Raw genomic sequence first — 27,359 nt, 5'->3', positions numbered from 1 at the left:
CCCATCCCCCGGGTCCATCTTAGAGGCACAGCGTCCTGGGGCATTGAGAGGATGGTTAAGGAATAAAGCAGCTTCATAACATCACCCCAGGACACCCTCCCCTTAGGGCCATCATACGATTTAGCATACAAAGACAGGGCTGTAAGGAGGTGTTTATTTGTACAGGGTGCTAAAATCCTCCACTTACCGCCTGTGCTGTCCCATGCATCTCTGCATCTTGCTGTGCAAAACTTCTGATCCAGGCACTGTAGCACATGGTGCACTCCCACGATCCCAGACTGGACCTCCCACCACTTCAGGGAGGAAGGAACCTGAGATCTGCAGCTCATGGCCCCATCTAGGAAATAGCATGCTCCAGAATCTATCACTGTTTTCTGCAGCACAAATTGAGCCAAGAGATTGGGAAGGTGCTGAAAACCACAGCTTTGCTGCTCCAGTGAGTCCCCTAAAGTTTCAGTCAGGAGCTAGAAGTGGAGTGTTTTGCTCCCTGCTCCTCAGAGGGGGTCAGTTCTTCTTAAAGACCTTTAATCAAGGTGACCTGAGTCACCTTGCTAAACCCCGTCTCAGCCATGCCAGACACAGTCCAACCCTTGAGCATGCAGTGGGTGCAGTGGTTCCCATCAGCTGACATACTCCTCCTCACCCCTCCATGGCCTCGCAGATGGAGCACTGCCAACCACGCAGCTTTCAAGCATTTGCATTTTAAGAGCCACTCAGTAAAACTACTTCCTGTAAAACATAATTAAACGTCTATCACAGGCAGTGCCCAGGAAACGTGATTACCTTAAAGAGCTTCATGGGAGCTGATCTTGGCTCACCCTGCACTGCTCATCCAGCGCACTGAACTCCTCCACCCCACTCTAAGACAGGGCTGTCCTACTACTGCTTGTGGCATCACCCTTTCCTGAGGCAAATGCTTTCCCAAGCAATTTCCCACCTACTTAGATGTTCTCACCTCCTGAATTCTTGTTTGAAAAGCCAGACTCAACTGGTGGAGAATAAAATGTTTGATGAAAATGTTTTACTGCAAGATGTGTGCCCAGATATGCTTCAGTGCTTTTGGAGTAGACACAGTAAGGATCTCATCCCAGGTGCCCAGGAGTCACAAAGATGTTAGTGTCTGTGCCTCCAGCCAGGTTCCCAGGACACTCCAACAAGTCACAGAACCACAGAATAGTTGGGCTTGGAAGGGATTTCTGTAGTTCATCTGGTCCAACCCCCCTGCTCTAGAAGGGCAAGTGAGAGTTGGTTGTCCAGGACCATGTCAAGGCAGCTTTTAAATACCTACAGGGATAGAGACTCTACAGCCTCTCTGGGCAACCTTCTCCAGGGCTTAGTCACGCACACACACAATCAGTCCCTGATTTCAGAGGGAACCTCCTGTATTTTAGCGTGTGTCCACTTGCCTCTGGTCCTGTCATTGGCACCATTTAGAAGAGCCTGACTCCATCCTCTCTGCACCCTCCTTCAGGTATTTTCACATACTGTCTCTCCTGGAGAGATGTAGTGACACACACCACAGCAACAGAAATATTATCTCATACATAGGAATATTTATTTTTTTCCTTCTTAAAAATGTACAAAAAATAAAATAACTGTATTTACAGCTTATCAAACCCCTCTCCCAGTTGCAACACTATTAAGTTACATGAGCTATATTCTTAATATAAAAGCACACTATTTATACATAGTTTCCTTGTTTGCCAGAAAGAAGGCTTGTCACAATCTTTGGCACAAACATTCTTGTTTGTATCTTGTCTCAATTAATAGGAAATGGAAGAGCATATAAACATTTAATAAGCTTTACATTTTATAAGTCGTAAGATACTCCTTTCCAGTTCCATTTCAATCAATATACAGCATCTCTGACAGCTAGAGAGTTTAGATTTTACTAACTGTTTGAATTAATTTACATTTAAACAATTCATAAAATGAAAGAGAAAAATATATAAGAAAGATATTTGATCTTTGAATTCCATTGACCAAAATGTTTGTGACAGAGGACACACAGGAAGAAAACATTCTTTTCTTTGTAGTTTACACCCAGTAGTAGAAATCCTCTAAAATGTCTTGATGGGGATATCGCCATACATCCACAAAGCTTTACTCAAAGGATGCACTTTATTTTGGAGATATCAACACCTGACCGTGAGAAAGAACTAGATTTTGAGAATTTGAATAGGGTTTCATAATAAAACATCAAATGGATGGATGAAGTGCCAAATCTGCAGCAGGAACCAAAATTAGAAGACTGATCTCATTTTGTACATCTCTATCAGAGTCTTTGAAAACACAACATCTACAGACACTGCATTGCTGTAACTCTTCATAGGGAAAATGCACTGAGCAGCAAGCCACTCTTCAGGCTGCACTAGTTAAGATTCAAGACTGCTGTCTTGAAGAAGAAGAGGAAATGAGAATTTTGTTCCTTTAAATAAACAACCACAGCAGTGCCACAAAGAAACAAAAGGAGGCAAGGCAGATATTCCTGTCCCCTGCTGAACAGTATCCAAATCTTACTTCCACTTAACTCATAACATTTGGAAAATCCAGCATTAACCAATAATTTTTATCATACAAAAGCAACATGTATATTTTAAACAATATACATGTAAGCACTATGTACTCCTCAGGACATCTGAGTCAAGCAGGGCACAAGGTAGTCACTGCTTCAGAAGTTTGCATTACTCATACTGCCCCTTTCCCACCACTCTGATGGGCTGATTTGGACCAACAACGTGAACCTTGAGAGCTTGTAGCTTGCCACAACCAGCATCCAAGGTTCAGTGCTCCTCCAGCAGCTGATGCTATTAACTACAGCTGGAGGGGTGCAGTATGGATACTCTTTCTAATGTCTTAGTGACATAGAAACAAAGCCCTCAGACCCTGGCAGACAAAGTTAAGGGTGATCATTCTTATCTAGCTCTAGTTGCTGTTTTAAAATAATCTTACCACCAATCTAGTTGCCTTCCTGATAACTTCATTGAGACTGTAAGAAGGAACTAAAGTCAGGAGTATCAGCTTTCTACTATCAGGAATTTGCACACTTTAAAATGTATTTAGAATAGCTTTCAGTTAATCTTGGAAGCAACTTTCCTTCTCTGGATAGTGGCTGACTGAAAGCTGCTAAAATGACAATGGAAAGATAGTTCCTTAAGCCCCAGTATTCCTGGAGCATTGCACTTCTCACTGATCCTGCACTGCTCCTCATCAGAGGATGCTGCAGCACCCAACCGATCTCAGCTCATCTCCACCCAAGTGTAAGACAACAACATCCCATTAACCTGAGTGCTGGTGCTGCCAGGACAGCCTGTCCTTCTCTGTGATGCCTGAATTCTCACTGTCCTTTCATAACACAGCACATTCCAACCCAGGCCAGCCCCAGGCATTCCCTTGGACAGCAGGCTTGTTGGGGGCAGAACCAAGGCTCAACTCCTGCATACATTTACTCCTACGCTTAACCTGCAGCTTCTGCCCAGACATCTTGACCAGCTGAGAGATCCTAGCTGATATTCTGAGGATTCTAAACACCAACATAGAAATACAAGAACTAACAGTATTGCTCAGCAGTCCTGCATGCTGGTCCCAGTTCCTAATGCCTCCTGTCCAAACTGTCCTCTTTTTTTCCTTTAGGAAAAAAGTATCTGGGATAAATCAGCATAGACTTTTCATCTCAGTCTGAGCCAAGTAGAAACAAATGGAACAATCTTAAATCTCTTGTATTCCCAGGATGTTTGCTCTTGAGCAGGGTAGCAAGAGCATTTTGCTGGAGTGCATTTTTATATAAAGTTAAGGACATTACTACAGAATTCTGCATCAGGAGAAAGAGTGCATACCAAAAGAAAAGGGCAGGAGAAAGACAGGATACACACTTTGCTCTACAGGCATATGTGGATTCTGGATGCTAGCCCTGACACTACCAGCCTGAACCTTTTATAGTTTCTGGTCCCACAGAAACCTTGACATGTATCTAACATTTCTAACAGAAGTAGAGATTTTAATGGGATGCTACTTGAAGTTAAGGAAGTGTGCAAGAACTTGCAGGATAATTCATGCAGATATGGCCAAATCAGACTGGTCAGTTACCCCAGCTACTTTGCTTGAATGTAAATACCTCCACACAGCTCAAAACACTACGTGAGCCCTGTTATACTAGGCAGTGTTTCTTTCTGCCATTAACCACCTAAAAATAAAGGTTCTAAAGGAGAAAAGGTTTCAGAAGGAAAAGAATAAATTCTAAAAGCTGCATGTAGGAAAGGACCCACACTTCTGTCTGTCACACAGGATCCATGTATAGTGCATAGAGAATAAAATGCAGCTGAAACTCATGGAATTATATGCTGCATGAGGAGCTCTTTACAATAGGCAGAGGAGCTGGAATGGAGAGAGAGAGGTGCTGGGTTTGGATGTCATAGGGACATTCAGGCCTTTAACCCCTTTCCTGGTATGATTTTAGCCTGCACAACTTTATTTCTTCACAGAATTCATAAGGCAGGCGTGGAATCTGATGGAATAACCATGCAGTTCAACTTGGACTCAGATGCAGCCCTTGAGAGAGAGACCTATCTCCACACCTCAGTTGTCGGATACTCACTCTCCAGTGAAAAAATTGTTCCAGTTTTGATAAACTATTTATACCAAGCCCAGGCTTATATGTCCTAGTGTCCTAGGAATCACAACAGAATCATTCAATGGAAATACAAGAGGAAGTACACTTAAGAGGAAGAGTTTGAAGTCCTGTTTCTTACAGTCTAGAGAAATGCTTTCATGTACCGGCTGCTTCGGAAAGAACCTTCCCACCACAGGTTTGAGAAAAGGACACTTTAAGAGCCTCCACTTCATCAAAGGAAGACGACCAGGAAGAAGTCCTTTCTGTACCTCTAGGCAAACCAGGCAGCAGACACACGGTGTCTCTTGAATTTTGTTACGGCTGCATGGGACACTCAGGTATCTACAGCTGGGACTTGGGCACCTAAGGTGGGCCCCATTGTACCAGAGCATCCAACCCCTGGTAGCAGAGTCTGCTCTAATATTTCAATATATAACTGTGTGAGTGAGGATGGAGCATATGAGTACAGATTCAGTTATCAGCTTCTCAGTACACACTCCTTAACAGATTGCAGCGATTTACTCCTCTAGGAAAGATTCTATTAAACCCTAAACCAAATACATACAAAAACATAGAGGCAGTAAACATGCCCACATACAGTAGTTAAAATATATTATTGCATATTATAAACATTATATACAAGGTTAAAATGGTTTCTTTACCATTTACTTACAAGTGACATTTGTAGCTGAATGCCTTACTTACAAGTCCTCATTGCTACGTGCTGAGAACTACCAGAGGTATTTGGCAAGACTATACAGTATAGAGAGATATGGATCAATCTGAGCAAGTGAACTGTCAGCCACTTTCCCCATCTTTAGCACTGCAACAGATTTTTAGCAATGACGGAGACAACTACTGGTAAAGTGATTTATACCAGATTTCTGAAACTAGACCAGCATAGTTACTTAACATGTTTTAGAATGAGCTTATCCACACTGAAGTATGGATTAAAATGCTGCATTTCACATTTGCAGTGGGTCATCTGGTTACAAATCTGGGGGTTGGTAACTGCTTGTACACTAGAGAGTAGGGAACAATAAATAAGGGACCAGGTTAACGTGAGTGGCCTTGTGCTTGACAAACCCAAGTCTGTATGCAGTGGGTGCACATGTGCAGAATGGACAATATTTTCAATGCAGTCTTGTAACAGTTTCTCTGATCAACATCTGTCAAGTTCACGGGGAATCTTCTGCTTTCCAAGAAGAATGAAATGCTGTGGTTCCTTACAAAAAGGCTCTGCCTGAGGCTAGATCTCTGTCAGTGTGATCTTGAAGCCTTCAACCATGTTCTCCATGTGCAGGATGAACGTGTCCTCGTTGGAGTAGTGCTCAATAATGTTGTCATCCATGTTTACCAGGATACTGGTGACAAAGGCAGAAATCAATGTTTTTATGTACCATATGTTTTTATGTACTGAAAGGGAAAGCTGTGCACTCTGCCACATGTACTCACTTCTCTACAACACAAAACCAGACTCCAGCACAGGCCAATACAGCATCACTAGTGGGAGTTATCATCACGATCTACCCTGTAGTCCCTTACAGCCTTTGGATTAGAGGCTGCTCCTTGCCAGAGTAGCTGAGGTGGAGACGCCAGTGCTGGGATGTTAACACACTTAGGCTACCTACAGCTGAGCTGCACTTCAGATCCCTGGCAGACACAGCTAGCTGGTGCTTCCCATGCCTGGCGTTGGCTCCCACAGAGACACCTCCATGCTACTCCTCAGGCACGCCATGTGAGCTGCTGCACCTCTGTGGTGTGAGTTGCTAACACAGGGAAGCAGTGTAATTTGTGCTTTGCACACAGCTCACAGACTTAGAACTCACTTGGATGTGAGACTATCAACAATGATTATTAGAAGTGTATATGAGTGTTTTCCTCACTCTTTACCTCCAAGTGTTTTGTCTGTCACTTAGAAAGAAGCAAAACATGAGAAATTTCACCTGTCTTCTCAAAAGCTAAAGAAATCCCCAGACACAACAATGCCCTAAGCTAGAGTTACAGCTGAAAATAAATGATTGGTTTAAATTATATCACTACAATATTGTGGTTGAATAGAACTAAAAAAAAAGCTGAGGTGGAGAGATTTAGTTTTATGGCAAGAAGCAGTAGCCTAGCTATTCTAAAAGTCCAGCTGTGACATTCATGTCTAAATTTACTCAGCTGAAACCCCTGCAGCAAACATTGCCTGCCTGTCTTTCAGAATAGGACAGTGGCCTACTTCCTAACACTGCAGGAAAACTCCACACTGCATTGACAGCAAAGGCAGCATCTCCCATGCTGGCCCTCCACAATGTTACTAAGCATATTGTCTACAAAACAGACTTTATCCACATATCCACAAAGTCTTTCTTCACAGTAAGCTTATGAACACTTATGTCAGACACAGACTGGAGATCCATGTTTCCTCCTCTGCCATTGCCTACAGTCTCCACAGACATGAAGAGTTCAAGCACATGGGTATGTCTTCTGAAAGAGTTTATGTTGCCCAGCATCATGAGGCCCCAAGTATGACTGGTATCTCTGAGTACTTCTAAAGGATTCTGCAATAGATCCTTAGTTAGTTAACTAACTTACCCCTTTTTGCTCTTCTTATAAAGTTTTGCAATCTTTTCAACTGGCAGCCCATATTTCTCAGAGATCTGAAATAATAAAAGAAATATCACTAAAAATGAATGAGAAATATAAAATTATCACCTCTTACCTTACATAAGACATTAAAACAAAATCTCTACGAACTTTGACAGGATAGCTATACAGGGAATAGCTATACAGTCACAACCATATCATGTTTTCATTTAAGGATGACTTAGGGAGAAATAATCCTGAACAGCTTAATCAAAACCCACAATTGTCTCCATCCAGAAACTCGGACACTGTTACAGCGGGGAAACTGCAACACATGTATCAGACAACGAGGCCCATGGGAAAGAAATATCTATGGACCGATTCTTGGTAGATGTTTCAGAGATGTTTATTTCTCCAGCCGCATGGCCGGGTTCTGCCGAGGAACTGCTGCAATCATGGGACCCGAGGGTCCTTGTCCACAGGGGAACACAAAACAACCAATGGGAACGAGGCTGAGCAGGGGCAGGGAAACCCCGTGTCTGTGCCCTCAGGGCCCCTCTCCCAGGGCTACATGGCAGGGGGAGGGCCCCAACATTTCACCCATTTATTTTTAACAAAAGAGATTTGAAACTTAACATTGAAAACAACTGGATAAACATGAGATAACAAGGACAGTTTCAAAACAAAACAAGCCACCCTCCTGAGTCTTTAAATGTCCAAACAGATTCTCTGGAACATCTTAAGGCTGACAGAAGGGAGACAGGACTCTCCAGGCATGCTTTGTGGGGAAACTGAGGCAGGAGAGGGTTTCTTCCATTTGTACCTGTTGGAACTCTAAACAACAATAGTAATTTCTTCCCTCCCCCTCTTCATTCCCCCTTTGGCATTGGAGAGGAGTTGTAGGGAAAGGGAATTGTATAGGGAAGCCATGGGGTGAAAAACGGATTAGGAATAAACTGGGGATGGGGTAAACTTAGGAAAGGGTTCATATTGGGTATAGGGTGAAAGGGGAAAGTAGGTTGTGGGTAGGGAAGTTGCTGGGATGGATATTGTTTATAATTTTGTGCATAAACGCTGCCTTTGACTGGAATACCCCCAGGCCCAGTAACATTTGCTGCTTGTAAACCCTTCTTTCCTTGCACTATATCAAATTGTACAACTTCCCCATCTCCTACACTTTGCAGGTAATTTTTAGGGTTATTCTTTTTAATAGCAGTTCTATGAACAAATGTGTCTTCTTGGTTGTCACATCTTGTTATGAATCCATAATTTTGTTTAACATTATACCATTTTACTATTCCTAAAACCTTAGCTATGGTGATTTTTTCCTTTTTCTGAGTGGCTGCTGTTTTCTGTCTCACTGCGCTTTTATTTTCTCTTTCACTTTCGCTCGCTCCCGTGTTGAAACTGCCAGGGTTGTCAGTGCTGCCGGGGCTGTCAGGGCTGCTCGTGCCTGCGCGCTCTTCCCGGGGTTGCATTCGGGGCTGTGTGGGCCGGGCCGGGCTGCGCCGCTCAGCTCCCCACGCGCTGCCGCTTCTGCTCTCAGCTGCGCTGCCACTGCCTGGCGCTGCACCCACGTCTCGGCCGGGCCCCCGAGCGGCAGCCCCCCGTGCCCTGCTCCAGCGCGTTTCAGCTGGGCGCGGCTCCGCTCCACCGCCACCGCCGCCAGCCGCCGCCCGCGCATCGCCCCTCTCGGTCGGGCGTTCATGGGGCTCGCTCCACCACGCGCTGTGCGGGGCCGGGTGGGCACCGCCGGGTCACGCCGCTCCTGCCACGCCTCGCTCTGCTGCCGACACTGCAGCTCGCACCGCTCCGCCCACACGTGGGAACTGCCTCGCTGCTGCTCGCAGAGGGCTCAGTCCACGTGGTCTGGGTCGCATGGACTCTGAGGCACGCTTCCCTTCGCCAGGACACAGCTGACATTGCTCAACAGTCTCGGTAATTAAATAATATTCACGAAAATATTCTTCCATTGGCATATATTTTGACTCAGAAATTAACTGTGTCCAAACGGTCTTCCAAAAGTCTTTGGTAAGAATTAAATCCCAAGAAATGTAGAAAAAGTTCTTAAACAACCAGGAAAGGAAATGTTTCAGTTCCTTTTGAGCTTGAAATAAGCTAAAATTTACAAATCGTTGTTCAAGAATCTTTTCAAGTTTAAGATAAATGTCCGTATGTGGCTCGGAGAGCCAAGAGTCTTTCCATGGTTCCTCCATAATTTAGAGATGGAACAGCAAAACAAAACAAGAAGAGGAATCCAGAGTTTACTCACAAATCAGTCACTGTCCTTAGGGATTGGGGATCATTCTGCCTGCATTATCAACCATTTGTTACAGCAGGGAAACTGCAACACGATGTATCAGACAAAGAGGCCGGTGGAAAGAAATATATATGGACCGATTCTTGGTAGATGTTTCAGAGATGTTTATTTCTCCAGCCGCATGGCCGGGGCTCTGCCGAGGAACTGAGGCAAACATGGGACCCGAGGGTCCTTGCCCGTGCAGGGGAACACAAAACAACCAATGGGGAACGAGGCTGAGCAGGGGCAGGGAAACCCCGTGCCTCCCCCCCAGGGCCCCTCTCCCAGGGCCACATGGCAGGGGGAGGGCCCCACAAGGACGCTATAGTTTTTATAGGGTGCGAGTCATCAGAATTGCCCCAGCATCTCCTAGCACTCTGTTCAAGGAGTCAATGCTCTTCCCAGCTTCAGATTTTACCTGAAATTCAGGGAATTTCAATCTGATCTTTCTGTTGTTTCTTAATCTGATTTTCTGGGCTCATGGAAGCAAAGGCTTCTCCCACCAGGCAGAAGGCAGACACATGGCAACCCAACAGGAGCTGACGGACCAACGGAACAACAAAAACATGCGCATTTCTATTTTTCAAAGACATTTCAAGGTTTGTTAAGCTAACAGGACTCTCCATGGTGGTATTTTTGTCTGAAATTTTTGTCAAGATACCTTTTATTGTGGGAGGGCTACCAACATCCTGCACACAGGACTAAGAAGCTTCTGTATTGTTGGGAGGGTAATTCAGTCTAGTTACTATGGTGGCAAAATGAAAACACTATTTGGCTCACAAAACATCATCTGAGTGTATAGGTAACAAGATGAGATGTAACAGAGAAGTGTGTCATCAAGGTAAAGGACTTGTAAAATAAACTTGTCAGTTACTAAAACAATAAAGCAGAAAATACAGTAAAACTTTAGAAGGAAGAACTACTTAGCTGACAAATTACCCATGCCAACATGTACTTCATTGGGATGCTTTGGCATTGCTTTGCAGCAGTATATTACTTTTTTGGATGTCTAATCTGCAGTGAATATGTGGTGTGCTTATGGTGTCCCTGGGCCCTTCATCTGAGCCAGGTTTGCTTTCCAAATTATGACTCTTCTTTGAGGGAACAGGTCTCACAGTTCACATTTTAGAAGAGGATTGTCCCAAAAGGCAAAATAGTTACAGAAAAATTACTTTTTTTTTTTCCTCAGTGATTAATGTTCTGTGGTACTCTACTGCCAAGCAAAGTAAGTTTTCAGCTCTTCCCAGGTGAAATGAAGTTGCAGCTAAATAGCTGACTACTTATCTTCTGCATTAGAGAACTGAAATGCCCAATTAAAAATCCATTTAAAGACTGGCAAACATCAGTCACTGTAAAATCCTTTCTTTGTGTTTGCGTTCAGACTTCAGTTGAGAAAAGGTATTTTAGAGAAGTACATTAAAGCAATTATCATGACATAGAAAATGGAATGGATAAACTCAGCACGAGGACAGATTCAAGGAGCCACAGGTTCAACACCAAGCATGGCTCCCATCCAGACAGCCAAGATTCTCTGAAAGAAAGAATTAATTAGCCTATACTTGTCTACATCACCTATAATAGTATAATTGTCATCTTAGCCAAGAAGCAATTTTGTACTTAAAAAGTATCCCTAATGATGCACAAGGGTATCAGCTTGACAGGCATTCTATAGCATAATGCCAAGATTCTCAAGAACCAATAAAACTCCTTTTACACTGAAAAGAGTTTCCTCTGACTGCTAGCATGCATCTGTGGCTAACAGAAGGGGGAATAACTGATGAGGTACAATAGACCCATCCACTCCTGAAGTTTTACACCTAGCAGAGAACAAAATACAAACTAAATTTGGGTGATACTTGCTACTTCAGTTTCTCTTGCACCAGCATGTTTCACTGTTCTTTACTCTTTATTATCCTCTGGCTTTGCTTATCATGAACAGAATGACATCAGATAAACAATCTGGTGTTGAATTTTTGTATCTGTGCTTCTGTTGTACCCCTAAATTTTTTATGTAAAACAATAATAAAAATGGCTCTGTTTCATCAGACAGTTGAAAAAATCCTTTGTAACAGGCATTGGAGAAAAACTGGCAACCTGAAACTGCAGAAAGTGTCAACTGTGTGAACATGAGGAAACGATCTTTCTCTCTGGGTTGTTAACTCTGAATCCTAGTGAAATTGTAAAGATCAGCACTTGAAGACACTTTTCACTGACTCCATGCAAATAAACAAGCTGAGCAAAACATTTCTTGCCAAGGAGGCTTAATAGCAGCTAATATACAGCATTCTGCACATTCCAGCATAAATCTTCCCTAGGATATTTGGCATACCTAACACTCATGCATTCCAAATGTTGCTCAAAGCAGTTTGGGACTCTGGGACATCACTTCCTACATAAACTATGAGAGTTCGGGCTGAGAAAGCCTTGCCTGTCACACTGCCTATGACAGGTGTAGGATTTATATAACATGCAGGGATTAGTGAGCTTTGCGAAAGACTTCCAGCTGACTGAATAAGCACATTTCTCAGGAACCCCTGGGATTCAACCAATTATACCAAACAGCAAGCTGTGGAAGCAAGGCTCAAAGTGGGGGTATGGGAGAGCCTCCCCCTCACAGTCTCCAGTACAAATGTGCTAAGTCCTGCTGCAGAACTAGAGAAAGGAGAGAGCAAGCATCTGCTAGGGCATCTCACTTAACACCCTCTTCTCAGGGTGTTTGCTGCCAGGCAGGGGGGAACACCACTTAATGCCAACTTCCATACAAAACAACACGATTTCTCACCTGAACCCAAGCAGGCTACATTAAATTTTAAAAAGATATCTTTATATGGAGAAATATTTTTCCTTATCACCTCCACTGTCCATTTGTCAATCTTCTAAGCAGAGATTTCCTTCTGTTAAGATCCCCAAAGCAGTGCGACAGCCTTCAGAATGGCACTGAAATAGATCTCTGGGTGTCCCTTTGAGCTGCAGTCCCCTGGCATGGCAAGTTTGTCTGATTGAACAAGCCACCAGAAATGCTCTCTGTTGGAGTCAGGAAGCCAGAAAGAGCAATATCTGGGTGGGTCAAAGCATGTAGGAAACCATCTTAGCCAGTTTAGTTCTATGACATGGTCTAGTCTGTTGCCCTACACTGGCTGGAAGACCACATATATAAGGAGGTATCTAATAGTTTAAGCTAGCTCTATTGAACTGAGCTTTTAATTATAGAAAGACTTTGGAAGATGCTTGAATTTCCCAATTTTAACTGCCTTCTGTAATTTGCACAAATATGTAATTTTGCACAATATAAGACTGAGTACCTACTGAGATCCACAGTTATCCTGACTTTGGATCAGGCTGAAAGCAGGATGTAGAGCTGGTCAGTCACCACATATGTGTGATGTTTTGTGATGGGCAATTGCTTTGCTATTTTCTGTTGATCAAGACTGACTAGTGAAAACCAAACATCTGCATCACTTCCTGAGACACTCTGTATTTCTGAAACCCAAGACCGCTAGATATTTGCCAAAAGAAAGATATCTGAGAAGGAATCTAATTGTTCATTTGGAATGGGGGTATATGTGAGAATAAAATAAATATAGGATCCAAGAAAACCATATAATTAATAACAGAGTTAGGAAAAAGTCAAAGACCAGGAATAGTGACTAAGGAAAAGAAAAAAAAAGTAAAATCCATAAACAGAGAAGGAGGGTATGACTGAGGATCACTGGAGCTCTCTTTCAGATGTGGGGCTCTGTAATACTCAGAGGCTCAGTTCCTAAACTCTTAATACTGAGACTAGAACAGAGCATTCAGGATATGCACAATTACAAAATTATATGATTTGCTGCAATGACTGTAGAGTGAATATTTAAGAATATGCACTTTGACAGATTTTTGGCATTGTTTTACCCACAATATCCTACCAAAGAGAATTAAAATTTTCTGAATGTGTTCCTTCCAGTGAACTGGGACATTTTACAACAGATTAGATTTCTCTGGTGCCGAAAACATGCCAGTGAGTCAGCAGCTGCACTGACTGAGGTATGCAGAAACCTTTCCTGCTTCTGCACCAGCTTTGTTTTTGCTACATGGGAGCTGGAGAACAGGCATGGAGTGGCACTGACTACTGGAGATAATATATTCATGCTAGCTTGAACAGTTACAGAAGGATTATAACATACTTTTAACTTCCATGCAAAGACAAGATGAAATCATGTTGCAGCTTACCATGAATCAGACTGCAGCCTCTTCAAGCAAAGCCTGGTTTTTGTTATGCATGTGCTCTGCCTAACGACTGAGCTGCAGTCACAGCTAACAAACAGCACTGGCAGAAGCACAGTTAGGACATCCTTAGCCGTGACTCTCCTCAGAGATACCCTCATCTAAACAGCTGCTTTAAACAACTTCACTAACCCACAAATCTTTCTCTGCCTTCTGCTACTGGCCAAATATTGACCAAATAACTCAATCTTTACTGCATTAAAAGTATTCAGTACATGCAACAAGATACTGTGACAGTTTTACGAGAGTATGAATATACACACTTCTAGCACTTGGCTGAGTTCTCCAGGGGCACTTTCATCCATTTCCATCTTCTCCCCTACATGTAAACAAGGCTGGAAATCAACTCAGCATCCCACATGTCAGTCTCACATTCCCCCACTAAAGCAGTGAGACACGTGATTATTTCTTAACTCTTCCCTTACCAAATTTCACGAGTCATCAGCTCATATAAACAGGATTAAACATGAAAACAGGAACTCTTATAATGACTTCTAATGGGTAACAACTAAAAACTCCACTCAAAGAAGCAGCAAAGAGGCAACTGGTAGGTAGGTCACACTGTAAGTGACAGCTAGAGAAGGAATTTGAGATGATGTATGAATGACAAGGCTGCACTGGCTCAGCACCTGCCTCTTACACACTGAACAGCAATTGCACAAAGGCCATATGAAATTCACACAGAAACAGTGCATCCTTGGGCCTCTTCTTGGAAACCAGGCTGGGAAGGTATTGATAAGCATTACAGGAAAAGATTCAACAGGCTCTGAACCATCAGTTCAGAAAGAAGCATTTCAGAAAATAAAGCTTGCACCTCTCTCCTTCCCTGACACTGGTTAACTACTGCTATTCCTCAAGGCTCAGGTCTCCAATAATCAGCTCTGTGACACTGTTTAAACCCAGTAACCTGCTGACAACACTGAATTAGGAACATGCCAGCATTTCAGAGCTGCGCTCCAGAAAGCCTTTAAGAAATGCTTTAAATACACTTGAGAATAACTTCATCTTATATTATAGTTTATCTCAATAATACATGGAAAGCCTCAAGATTTTCTTGCCAAGAAAGACAAACAATGTGAGGACATTGGATACTTACAGCTTCCATTAGCCCCTTTACTGTGGGTGATTTCAGCATCAAAGCATCAAACACCTCATCTGTCTCCTTCCTCACATACAAAAGCACTGAAATAGAAAAAAAAAAAAAAATCAAACTTGGAGCAGGTTCAGTCAATTGCACAGAAGAAATACCCCACAATGAATAGAAAAACAAATATTAATCCATGACAGATAAAATGAAGATGGTTTGCACTTAAAAAGATGTACCTTTAATATCATCAGTGATCTAGACATGGACAATGCATCATAGTCACACTGAAAACACAGTACTGAAAATTCAGCAAATTTAATCTAATGTGAAGAATCTTTATCTTCCAGAATTTAAATCTCCATTTACAGAAAGAAGCTAGAAAGCACTGGGGCCCTGTCCCTTGGTCATAGGACAAAACACACAAGCTAGGTCTTCTTAAACCTCTGTCTTGGCTTGTACCTCTCCAGGCTTCATCTAAAAGGCTGGGAAAGGACATTCAAAAGGCAAGTCTGGGTTGCCTGTAGCTGTGCCTTTGAGAGCAAAATCAAAGAAAACGTAAAGAAATAGTTCTCTCTGACATTACCATGCAGATGACTGGAAATGGCCTGACCAGTAAGAAAATAAACACTGGGAAAAATGAGTTCAAAGTAATTTGAGATTTTACAGTGGAGACATTCTAGAGCACAGCTGGCAGGAAGGCATTTACCAGTGTGCCTGCATGCTTAGGTATCCAAATGCCATTTCTGTTCCTCTTCCTCCCTCGGATGCCCTGCTAGCTGTTAGTTGTCCACAGGTGCAGTGCCCTGCCCTCCCTAGCTTTTGTTTTCTTCACACTTGTACAGGTAAAAGGAGGAAACCTGCTATAATATGGCAAAAGCAAAGCAGACAGCTACAAACCATATAAGCATAGACACTAAAAAGTGTTTTAGGCATCATCTCACATGACTGATAAGTAACAGGTTAAATATGATGTTCTACAATTTATTTTGTTTCCTAAATAAACTGCCTTTTCAAATAGCAGTGCTGCACATGAGGCACAAATACACATGCACTGTCATGTCTGTGTGACAAATTACATTGGTAACCACATTTTTTTTTTTTGGTAGACAGATAAGAGCATCTTTTGAAACTGCATATTATTGTGGTCCAAAAGATATCTTCACCAGGTAACTCAGTAGATGGCGTGCAGATGAACCAAAAAATATGACGGTATTTTTCATACAGAAGCAATTGTTTAGAAGTTAATTCTCAGGCCAAGACTGTAGCAGGGTGGACTAAGGCCCATTTGCACACAATTGTAGCTTCTTTGCTCAGGTTTTGAAATGACTGGAAAAAAAATAATGGGTAGTTCAGTCCCCTGACTTGGCCTACAAACCAAACATGCAGGACAATGTTGGGCTTTTTGCATTTTCAATTCAGATGTACAAGCCACAAAACTGCTAGCACAGCATGCAGAGCTACATCCTTTTCACCTATATTTTAGCAACTCCTTGGGGCCTAGCCTGAGAACATCCTTTTAATGCACTTAGAAGCTGAGACAATTTTGTGTCACAACCTAAACTGTCAAAATACAAAAGAAAAAAAAATTCCACACCAGGAGTTAAATTTTACCATGCCTGATATGTTTAACTGCATGAACAAGCACTTACACAAAGGGCTAATTTTACCAGTACTAACACATATTAATTTAGTAATTATTTTCCTCGTGACCAGCAGGTTGTCCTGTAACTCCTGGCTTTACAAACATCTGGAGCTCTGCCAGCCCTAACAATTACAACCATATCTGAAAGGAGCAAAAAAAAATCAGTTGGTCCAAGGTTAAAGTTGGGGACACTAGACAATCCCAGTGCTGAGCTTTAAATCTCTGTTGTGCTTGGTGTGCCGGGCAACATTATGCTGAATGAAGGATCTATTACAAGGATAACAGGGAACTTGAATTACTATTATGCACACAGAGAGGCAGGATTAATAAGCATATGCGCGGTTGTTGCGTTTTTCTTTTCCCTAACAGGTATGAAAATCCTGGCTTTGATTCAGTAGGGTACTTTTCCATAAATGACTTCTGGTGACAGTGATGCCTTAGGAAGCCCCTGTCTCATCCCTGCCCTTATGCTCTCTTACTCTGGCTCATCTCAGTGAACTTTCCTGGGTGATGAACTCTCTCAAACAGCAGATGTGAGTGAAAAAACCCTTTTTTTGAGTTACTCTTCAAACAGACCAGATCCTGCCTCAGCGCACAATGCAGCCCCCCAAGCCTTCGTGCTGGCAGAGCAGCAGAGAGGCAGCTGCAGCGGGAGGCACAGCCAGAGAGGAGGGAAAGGGGCTGCAAAGGCTCCACTGGCTCAGCAGTAGCACTGCCACTGAATGACTGTGACCATGTAACACAACTCTTACTTATGTCCTCTGATCCTACTGTCACCACATTCATAGCATCTAGATGGGCTTGCTCTAATAGTACCAATTACAAGGTTTGGAGGGGAACAAGGGAGAAATCTTGTACAAGGCAATGAGCTATTTTTGCCTGAAAGTTAAAAGATAAATTCAAATTTGTATGGTCTACTCCCTGGTCTTAGTTCTTAACCTTCTTGCCAGCACTGAAATCCACTGCAGACCTTAATATTCTTTAGATGTTAAAAAGAATTACAAAAGATGGGGGAGATAAATTTATCCTTAGTTACTTAAGAAATAGCCCCAATACACCAAATTGCAGAGGGGCAAACAGCCTTTGCTCAAGGCAAGGGATGTTGTTGCACCAGTGAGACTTCTGGAAGCCAGGCCACTGAACTGAGGATTTATGTGTGAATGCAGAAGAACAATGTTAGATACCTCTTTCAAAATTGTTAACAACATACATGTGGAAAAATGAAACTAAGGACACAACAAGACAGTAAGACTTGGGACATCAGGAAGGTCTGAGCCTGGGCACTACCAATGCTGTGACTGACACCCTATGAACAACGACTACAGTCTCTGTTAAGTGGTCTCTTGATGGAGATATGGTACATCTTAGTCAAGGAAAGAAGGGCTGGTAGCTGCACTTTGGCTTTCCTTCCTCACATTTGGAGTTTTCATTATTGCCCAGGCACAAATTCCCTTGGTGACAGTATGAATGCTGCCCTTCACAGGGATGGCTCTCAAACCCCTGATTGTTATGCATCCAAAATGTTTCAGAGTAGTTTAACATGACTTTCCTAAGAGACAAAAGCTAGACAAAAAAATACTTTCTTGAAACTGAGAACTACAGGACTGGAAATCCACCTGATCTATAACTCAGCTGCTAGATTTATAATTAATGGGAAACTCCCTATGAAATCGGAAAGTGATTTGAAAACTCTTACTGACAACTCAAAACAGGAAAAAGCCAAATCTAGCCAAGTAACTAGCTGTGATGCACATTTGGTACAGATTAACATACTTCACATTTCTGTGTTGGGCACTTGGACTTCCCTTAAAGGTCAAGGAGATTAAAGAATAATTAAAAAAGAGGCAGCTACCTGAGTGAGAATGTGAACCTTGTTTGCAAACCCCTTCAGACCTGTTCTCTTGAAGGCTGCCCCTTAATATTTTTACTTCCACCAGACAGTGTTACAAGTAGGTCCAGCAGGCAGAGGTGAGGCCACACACTTTCACTTCAGTTCTTCAGCAGGGCTTGGACACCTCACTGGCTGCAACTTACCTGCACTGCTCTGCTAATGAGACACCTTGGGATTACATTGTTTTTAATGTATATTTTCACATATCAGACATGCTCTCTCTCAAACATTACACCAGCACCCCATCTATACCTGCTCTCTAGAAGTTATGGATTCTGCCGTACTAAATAAATCTTGAGACAAGAAGCTTCTAATATGGCAAAGCTGGGAAAAAAAACCCCAGAACATTTTAGTACCAAGTGAGTTCTGTGGCAAAGACAGCATTATCAAATGGGCAGATTCAGCTGAGCTGCGTTCCATCAGCACAATCACAGATGCAGGGCTCCGGATGGCAGGAAGTTCACCAGAGCAAAGGCCGTGCGAGGAAAGGCTTGGCCTCAAGCCAGCACAGTCCAAGATGAGAGAAACACTGAACAGGAAGGGGATGTGAAGAGAGCATACTCCAGCTTCTCTGGTTCTGTGCCTCTCCTGGATTTAATCATTTTACATAGTTTTGCCACCAGCTGAAATTTTTTTTTTTTCCTTTCTAACTTTACCCTTGAAATACTTGCAAGTCCTGGATGACATCAAAACAACTAACCACAGCAAAGGACAGGAATAATCAAAGCAAACCAATACCTCCTTGCAGGCAACTTCCTAGGCTTCCAGCTGGGAAACCCAGGTGAAATTGTAGGAAATGAGAGTTCTTTATGTAGCCCTCATGGCTGTCATCTTCTGCTTGATAGCGCCCTGATAATGTGAATTTGGCTAAGGTCTTGAGTCAACCAAATGCGAGTCCATGGTCAATGCTGACCTCACATAATTAATTTAAGATTTAATTAAAAGAATCATATGTTCACATTTATGTCCAGAAGATACCAGTCTCCATCCTATAATCTTCTATGCTTCCCTTGGTTCAAGCACACCACCCTAACCAACACAGAAACTTTGCAAATGAAGGCTTGTGGGAAGTCATTTCTATAAAGCTCAAAGGAGTCTTACGGATGGTGCAACTAAGAAAAACCCTTCTGTACATTGTTGCTTTGTTGTCTCACAATCTGACGGGTGAACCTCAAAATACTTGCAAGTTTGAATTACTTAAGTTTGTCAACAAATTTACATGACAGAACTCATGAGACTGAAGGAATGGCAAATATTCTCCATGGTGTTTTACTGTGACAGTGTAGGAAGTTACCACCAATGGCACTGCACTGGAAGTAACTGTACACAAAACAGACTTTGTGGACAAAACCACCTTCAGTGCAAAGTTTAACAGCTCAACCTAAGCAGTTGCTTCAATGTTAATTCAACTTAAGCTTCACTTGTAGCAGACTGGAAAACAGGAGTTGGTAGAGTATATGAAATGCGACTGTAATAATATCCACCCGGGCAGTAAAAACAGTTAAGGGAAACAAACTCTTAAACAATACAGTTAGATCTGATGGAAGATGTTGCTCCATGTCTTACATGTCTAATACGGTAGGAAATTTCTGAGATTTTATTCCAGCCAATCTAAGTCTGCAGTCAGCAGGAGCTTGCCTGTTAAGGTCTCTGTATTTGACCCAATGCATCTTGAGTATTTGCTTGTGATCCCAGACAGAACAGAAAAGACGAGCAAAAGTTAAAAACAGACCATCACAGATTTGGTACTGGAACTTTTATGAACTATGTAGCTTGGCGAGGAACCAATAAACTTTCTAGCTTTTTTTATATACACTTGTGTCCTGATCCCTTCTTGAGAGAGCATAGTCCTTTGGTTTTTTTCTTTTAAGTAATTTCTAGCATTTGTTAAAATACCTCCTTATAGACTGGCAGATGCAAAGATCTCTTCTCCCATCTACCCATATTTGCACTAGCATCCAACAACCGACTCTGCCCAAGCCACACCTACCCTTCCCAGCTTGAGGTTTGAGTCCCACAGAATTACTTTTAACTGCTAAGAATTGACTGTTACCTCTTTTCAGACCTTCTTCTTTGATTTGTTTCAAAGGGGAGGGACCAAACTCTTCCTCCACAGGCCGGAACATCCTTTTGACCAGGACACTGCTACTAGAATACACAAAACAGGGACCATGTCACAGTAAACTGTGCTCACAGTGGAAGAGGAGACAACAGCAACAGTCATTGCTCACTTGGTACTCTGGCAAAAACACCCACCAGCTACTCAAGTAGCACCAAAAGCAGAAACTGCAAGCATTTAGCTTTTATCCGAACTATCCAGGCCTCTTAAATTGCTGAGACTGACTGGCTGGGACAGGTGACAGAAAAATATGTTCTGATGTTACACACTAATTTGAAAACCCCAAAGGCCCTTAACTGTTTAAATATTGAGGAAAGGGGGTGGTTATTGCTTGGTGAAATAAACCCCTTTGTTTCTCAAATTCCACTGTAAGCCTTACGAAGAACATTCGTTTCAAAGAGAAATAAAAAGGGCCTCATGTTTTCGAGTCAATGTCAACTGCAGTTGCTCGGCCACTCCCTATCACAGGTCACTTTTTGCAGGTTTATGGGAGTGTAATTATGTTACTCCAGAATCTCAGACTTGGGGATTCAAGCAACTTACAAAAGTATGGGGCTGGCACACATTGTGGGCTGAAGGTCAGCCACCCATATTAAAACCCTTATTTCATGTCATCTCTAACTATTAGAGGGACTTTCATCAATTCTTCCAGTCCCTCCAAAGTCAGATAGGGGGTACTCCCATTTTCAACCTTCCTCCTTCCCAGGTTCTCTGTTCTCTTTCTGCCTTTCTCTTCTGGCACTTGGCCAATCTCCCTGCAGTTCCTGTATTTGTTGCATACACATGTGTGCACTGCTAAACAGCTTTCAGGAATGCAGTGAAGCTCAGTGCTTCAATAAAAAATTCCTAGTTTTTAAATTATTTGAGAACCCTTATGCTTACATAGACGGCACTTCATTATCAAATATATTGTCCTGTCCCTGTATTGAACCTTAGGGCCCTGTTACTTGGAAATGTATTAAAATACAGATATAAAAAGCAGACAGTTTACGTGGAAGAACATGAGGGAAGGGGGAGAAAGGGGATCAGTTTTATCTGATTTCATATTTTATATAGATTTTCTATGAGTTTGAACTGTTAACTGCAAAGCTTGTGAAACAATAAATATCTTACCCTTCTCTCTCATCATCTGTATTATAGTAAACCTAGAAGGATGGAAATAAAAATCAATTATTCCCAAAACTCAGGCACTTGCTTAACTGAACTTCAAAAGGGAGAAAAGACAACAAATGTTTTGCAGTTTGTCATTTATTAAAAAATCCTTTTCCTTCTATAAAACACAAACACCTCTAGTTCTAACTGTCATCTGGAAGAAGTGTGGCTTAGAGAAACTGCTCCTGAGTATCATCTAGTGGAAATATATCAAAGTTTGAGAGACATTACACTCTTCCCTGGTTTATATCATTTTCCCAATTATTTTGCAATCCTCTAAATCAGATCACTACCCGCCTAAATTACTCCTAATACAGTTTAAGCCACACCACTCACAAGCTTCTTTATGTATTTAATAATATCTGAAAATCTAATTAAACTATAAAGAACAAGATTAAACTACAGGCCTAATGGAAATACAATTACTAATGTTACAGCTGAACATTTTTTCCACAGGCTGTAGGCAGAAGACCCAGTCAGTTTTGTGTAAACCCACATAGCTCAGAGTCACCGGGACCAAATTTACAACAGCAGCAAATGCAGCTGACAGTAGTAGGGAAGGTATAAAATCAGAGTCTGTTGTCCAACACTTTACAGAACAGTCAGCCAAAATCCTCACAACATGCCCACACTGCAAGTCTACACCAACAAGTGCCCCAGCCCTCCAGCTGCTGAGCTGCGGTGCAGGCGTGGGGTGGAGGCACAGGGCGCCGCAGCCGGTCCAGTTGGGCAAGGCAAGCCACCCAGGGCGGGCCTCCAGCACTTGTGCTGGCAGGACTTGGAGCACACTTGGCTCTCACTGGGAGCCTTCACTTCTGAACCTGTGCAATGAAAATAGCTCAGAGGTGTGTGTGTGCAAAGCTGAGGTCTGTAACTATGAGTTACAGCAATAAAAGACATGGCTGAACGCTGCCTAAGAGCTAGGAAATGGGCTATCTTCCAGTTAGTTTAGAAAATTATTTACAGGATTACATATACTAAGGAATGCTTCCACCTTCTCCTGTTTGAGACAAATCCACATTCTGGTTTGAAAGCCATGAGGACAGAAGGTACCCAGCACTGATATGTGAGTGGGCGTCTTTCCAATTTGGGAGAGTAAGGCAGTGACAGCTGCGATTGCAATGTCTGCGCTCTTTGTGCTTTGCTCAACCACAATTCTCACTGCTTCAAAATAACTGACAATTCCAACACTCGGTTTCATTTCATCTTCCTCATTTTACTATTTTTCAGCAAGATGCATGTTAAATTTCCTCATCAACTATTTTTCTTTATAAACACATGCATAAAGGTCTCATTCTACTCCCTGAAATGTTAATAAATAACACGTTCATAGTAAAAAAGTTGTCAGAGCTGACCCTCCAATTCAGGTTTTCAACTTCCCAGCAGGTGATAAAGTAGAAAAGAGTCAAGTCAGCAAAGACTTCCTTATGTTTACTGGTGATAATAACTGCCAATACTGAGTATTAACATTAGTGTGATGGAGTTTTACTTGGAAGAGTGAAAATAGTTTTTTCAAGGAATCTCCAGATCTCTAGGTGATGCCGACAGAAAATGGGTAGTGGTGTTCAGTGACCCTCCTCTTGACCTTCTTACACGTCTAAGAGCTTGGTCTTTGTTTTCAGCTGTGACAGGGAGGGGAATCTCTGCTACCACAAGGTGGCACTTCATTTCACCAAGCCAAAGAGCACACTCAAAACCAGATTTTATTTCAGTCACAAATCAACCTTCTATTTAAAAATTCTTGACTATTTGTTTCATTCTTTCTTCCCAAAAAAAGAATGACAAAACTGTAACAAAAACAAACTATTCACTTGTCAAAGAAGTATAAACTCCCTTTTCACACCAAGAACTCAGAAAGGTACTTGTGTCTTGTGAGGTCTTTTATAAGTGATGCACCAAAACTGCATTTATCAAAATGAGAGCTGAAACAAGCGGCCCCCAGGAACAGTGATTTATTCCCCTAAAACCTGCCCCAGAGCAGAGGCAGTCAGATGGCAAGTGGGCACCTGCTCATCTCATATTTCCTACCTGTCCAGTTCTTTGTAGGTTTCCAAAGTGAACATCAGGTATGAAGAGAACTGGCTGGGAATCCAGGTCAGCCATTGTTTTGAAGAAGGTGATATCACTCTTTTTCTGCAGAGGGAGTGCACTCAACTTCCCTTCAGCTGCTAGGTGGATCACAAAGCACAAGGTTGTGAAAGGAGGCATGTTAAGCATGACTTAGCCCCCAACCAGGAAGGCCCGCTTTACTCACTGTTATTACATGAGGCTTGGGATGCCTGGCCTTTGCCTTTCTTCCTGTTCTGCTTTCTCTCTTCATCTCGGATTTTCCTTTCTGCTCCCTGATGCAAAAAAGACAACGCACAGGTATTACCCAAAGAGGAACCACTGTGAGCATTGTACTCTGCAAAACCTGGAACTACAGCAACAGACACATCAGAAATGCTAAAAGAGAAACTGGTTGTTCCATTGAAGACAGATCTGCCCACTCTGTTGGGAAGGTACCAGGCTTTGCATGGATCACCGGTGCCTGAGACTCAGGCTGGCACATCCAGTAGTTCCCAGGGCTGCAGACAGCAAGAGGAACATACCCACATGCTGGTTTGGAGAAGCCAGGACAGGCAGTGTGCAGTCTGTATCAGGACTGATCCCAGCACAACTTGTGCAAAGGGCATCCCAAGCCAGTGTCTCTGCAATGGACAGAGTGCTCAGGCCAAATATTCTGTGTATGTAATGGCATAAAACACCTGCAGGACTACTATCATCTTACATCATGTCTGTGCTGAGGTCTTCCCTATACTCTCCTCCACCCACTTTGTCTGGGGGTGGCATTGCTCCACTGTAGCCAGCTGTGCAGAGCCTTTGAGAACTGGTAGTCAAGAAGGCTGTGCTGACAGCTTGCCAACATTGCAAGGGTTCTTACAGAAAATGTCTTACAGGCATTTCAAAGCAGGAGAAGCTCTCCAGAAATAGGAAAGCAATGTAGCACTGCCCTATTAGGCACCAGAAACTCCTGGGAAGTTGCAGCTTCTGTTATGTAAATACACTCTCAACAAGTTTAAAAAATAAAACTTGTTATTGACATAAAAAGCAGCAACACCTCCTTTGAAGTTCTCCTAATTTACTTTATAAATAATACCCGTCACATTGTGAAGGCTAATAAAGATCCATATGCTCCCAGACAGTTGGCATGCAAGATTACAGAATTTTTTTGCAAATTAAAATTAGAAGTTTCTTGAATAGAAAGGGAGGGGAGGGAGGTAAGGAAAGAAAAAAATACCCACTCAAGATGGCAAAATTCACACATGAGTCAATGAACCAAGCTTAAAAAGAATGTAAAGAAAGATGTACTCCTGGCTGTGATCTATCAGCAGATTTCCAGAGGCTGAAAGAGCTGGAGGAAGAAATAGCTCTTTAGAAAAACATGAATGTGTCAAACAGAAACACTGCCTCCAGACCAGGTCCCAATCCAGTTGTCACTCACTGACCTCAACCACAGAAGCCAAGGGATTCAGAGTTGTGCATTTACCGAAATTGTTTCTAGGGGCACATTTGTAACCTTTAAGGCTACCTGTTCTTTGTAAAGGAGCAAAAATACACGTCATAGCCACTGTTTGGCAAAAAGCACATCCTGAGAAACCTGTGGTGCACAAAGGGCTCTGCCAGATGGTCGCAGCCCTACCTGCCACTCAGTGCTGCCACTCTGCTGCTCACAGGGACGGGATGAACCACCAAAGTATTTCATACATGGCAGCAAGGGCGAGTTTCCTCTCAGGAAAGCAGAAACTCAGGAGGACTCAGCCTTTTATACATATTAAAAATATAGGTTTTACTGATTTTCTGTGATATTCTTTGTAACCATGAAGTTGGTGAAGCTTCACAGTTTTCTCTTCATTCATTCATTCATTCAAGGCAACACACCCCAAGTTCTCTGGGGTGCAGGCAATCCCTGAGCTGGGCAGCCATTCCCATCCACCAGTCTTTATTTGTGCCACAGCCACCTCACTAATGAGGCAATACCCACAAAACTACCTACCAGCCCTTTTGAGCTCAGAGCAACCCACACGGCACATGGCAGGGGCCAGCCAAGCCTATATCATGGACATCACCATCACAGGGGTAAGACAATGGACCACAAAATGATTTTTGCATACTAGAGCATTTCTGCTGCATAGTTTTGACAGCTAAGCCATCTGACACATACCTAATAAACCACAGTTTGCATATATCTTCAGGACAGAAGAAATAACCCTCTTATAGGGAACTATAAACTATGCTCTGACCAGTGAAATAATGAAATGAGTTCTTAATTTTTTCCTTGATATGAGGGCTTTGTATATATGCAAGGAGTACTTTTGCTACTAATCATTAGCAAAATGCAGCCTAGGAATTTCAGCTGACTCAAAGCATTTTCTTCCTAATTCTTCAACTCATTTAAACTTAAGTCTTGCATTCTAGCTCCAGCCTGGCAAAGCCCTTGCCATCATAAGGACCATCACAACTCTGAAGCTCCTGTGTACACTTGCTGAAGTGTACAGGCTAAAGCATTCCACATCTCGTTGGGCAGGCACATAGACATCAGCCTTCTTCTCTCCAATGCTGAAGATTAATAGGCAATTAGAGTTGCTCTATGATCGTCCATTTTCTCTATGGTGTTCCACACCAAAAACAAGGACGCAAGAACTGCATATATTCCAAAGAACATGTATTTTTTTCAGACTAAAGAAAACTGGATTAATTTATTGTATTTTGGAACAATGTTATGGTATTTGCCAAGTCAAGTTCTGCTTCTTTTCAGCCAAGATAATCACATATAGAAAATCAAATAGCTCTGAAGTCCCAGTTTTTTTATACACAGTGGCTAAAGCATTGTGCAATATATAAATATAAATAGGCCTGGTAGCAAGTTTCCCTGACAACCTACTTAAGGAATAAAAACTATATATTCTTACAATGCAGCATCAGGGATCAACACATGATAAAAAGACTGCAAGGGCAGAGAATTAGCACTGAGAAAACAAGATGTGGACTGTAACAAGCGCTTTGAAGATTGCCTACTGGAAAACAAACATGGACAAAAGACTGGAGAACAAATAGGGAGTAAGGTAAAGTAACATTTGTTAAGTAACATTTACAGCCTTTGCAGTATTTATCTCCATACATTTATGTCACCAAGCACATACTGGATGTGAGTTGGGATTGCTCTCTAGTTTATATGCAAATTACTATTAAAATCAAGGAATTGCCAGAATAAATACTAAAATATATATAATAAGAACCACTTAGCTACATCAGTTTTATTTCTTCAAAGATAACTCTTTCCACAACAGCTATGCTGTGTTTCAGCTACAAGACATAAATTTGTCAGTGAATGCTCTTAAAAACTGGACACCTCTACCTGTGATCTATCCAAGTGAATATACAAATACACATACTGGTCCTAAAGAGGCACCACCATTGCAGAAAGAAACATTTGTAATAACACCTTAGGCACAGAAATATTTTTTCTTTCATGTTCCAAAATGAAAAACATTTCATACTTAGGCAGGAGGACTTTACTGTGCAGTTCCACTAGTCCAGGTGATTGTAATAAATCAGGTACTTTTCTCATCAGCTTCTCTTTGAGGCTGTCAGATTGGGGCCTAACAGTGCAGTTCACACTTTCAGAATTTATAAAGATCATTATATGTTTGCTGGGGTTTTTTTAATGCTACTATAGTACC

General features: G+C 42.2%; 1 protein-coding gene across 7 annotated transcripts in view; it reads right to left on the bottom strand.

Annotated features, from left to right (window-relative positions):
* Positions 1 to 1,531: 1,531 nt before the first annotated feature.
* Positions 1,532 to 27,359, bottom strand: part of GRHL2 (grainyhead like transcription factor 2) — a 68,243-nt gene continuing 42,415 nt past the window's right edge. For 5 of the 7 annotated variants that reach the window (XM_039549016.1, XM_039549017.1, XM_019289311.3 and 2 more), the window contains 7 exons: positions 23,891 to 23,978; positions 23,665 to 23,804; positions 21,598 to 21,629; positions 20,419 to 20,513; positions 14,842 to 14,927; positions 7,190 to 7,254; positions 1,532 to 5,973 (listed from right to left, as the gene is read on the bottom strand). In XM_039549016.1, the coding sequence (XP_039404950.1) occupies positions 5,859 to 5,973; positions 7,190 to 7,254; positions 14,842 to 14,927; positions 20,419 to 20,513; positions 21,598 to 21,629; positions 23,665 to 23,804; positions 23,891 to 23,978 (621 nt within the window). In that variant the 3' untranslated portion in view covers positions 1,532 to 5,858. The remainder of the gene's footprint in view (positions 5,974 to 7,189; positions 7,255 to 14,841; positions 14,928 to 20,418; positions 20,514 to 21,597; positions 21,630 to 23,664; positions 23,805 to 23,890; positions 23,979 to 27,359) is intronic. The other 2 variants (XM_019289309.3, XM_019289307.3) reach the window with 2 other exon arrangements.

The sequence above is a fragment of the Corvus cornix genome, chromosome 2 (genome assembly GCF_000738735.6).
Source record: "Corvus cornix cornix isolate S_Up_H32 chromosome 2, ASM73873v5, whole genome shotgun sequence".
NCBI lineage: Eukaryota > Metazoa > Chordata > Aves > Passeriformes > Corvidae > Corvus > Corvus cornix.
Note: the sequence above shows the minus strand (reverse complement) of the source record. Positions and strands in the feature narration are given on the sequence as shown.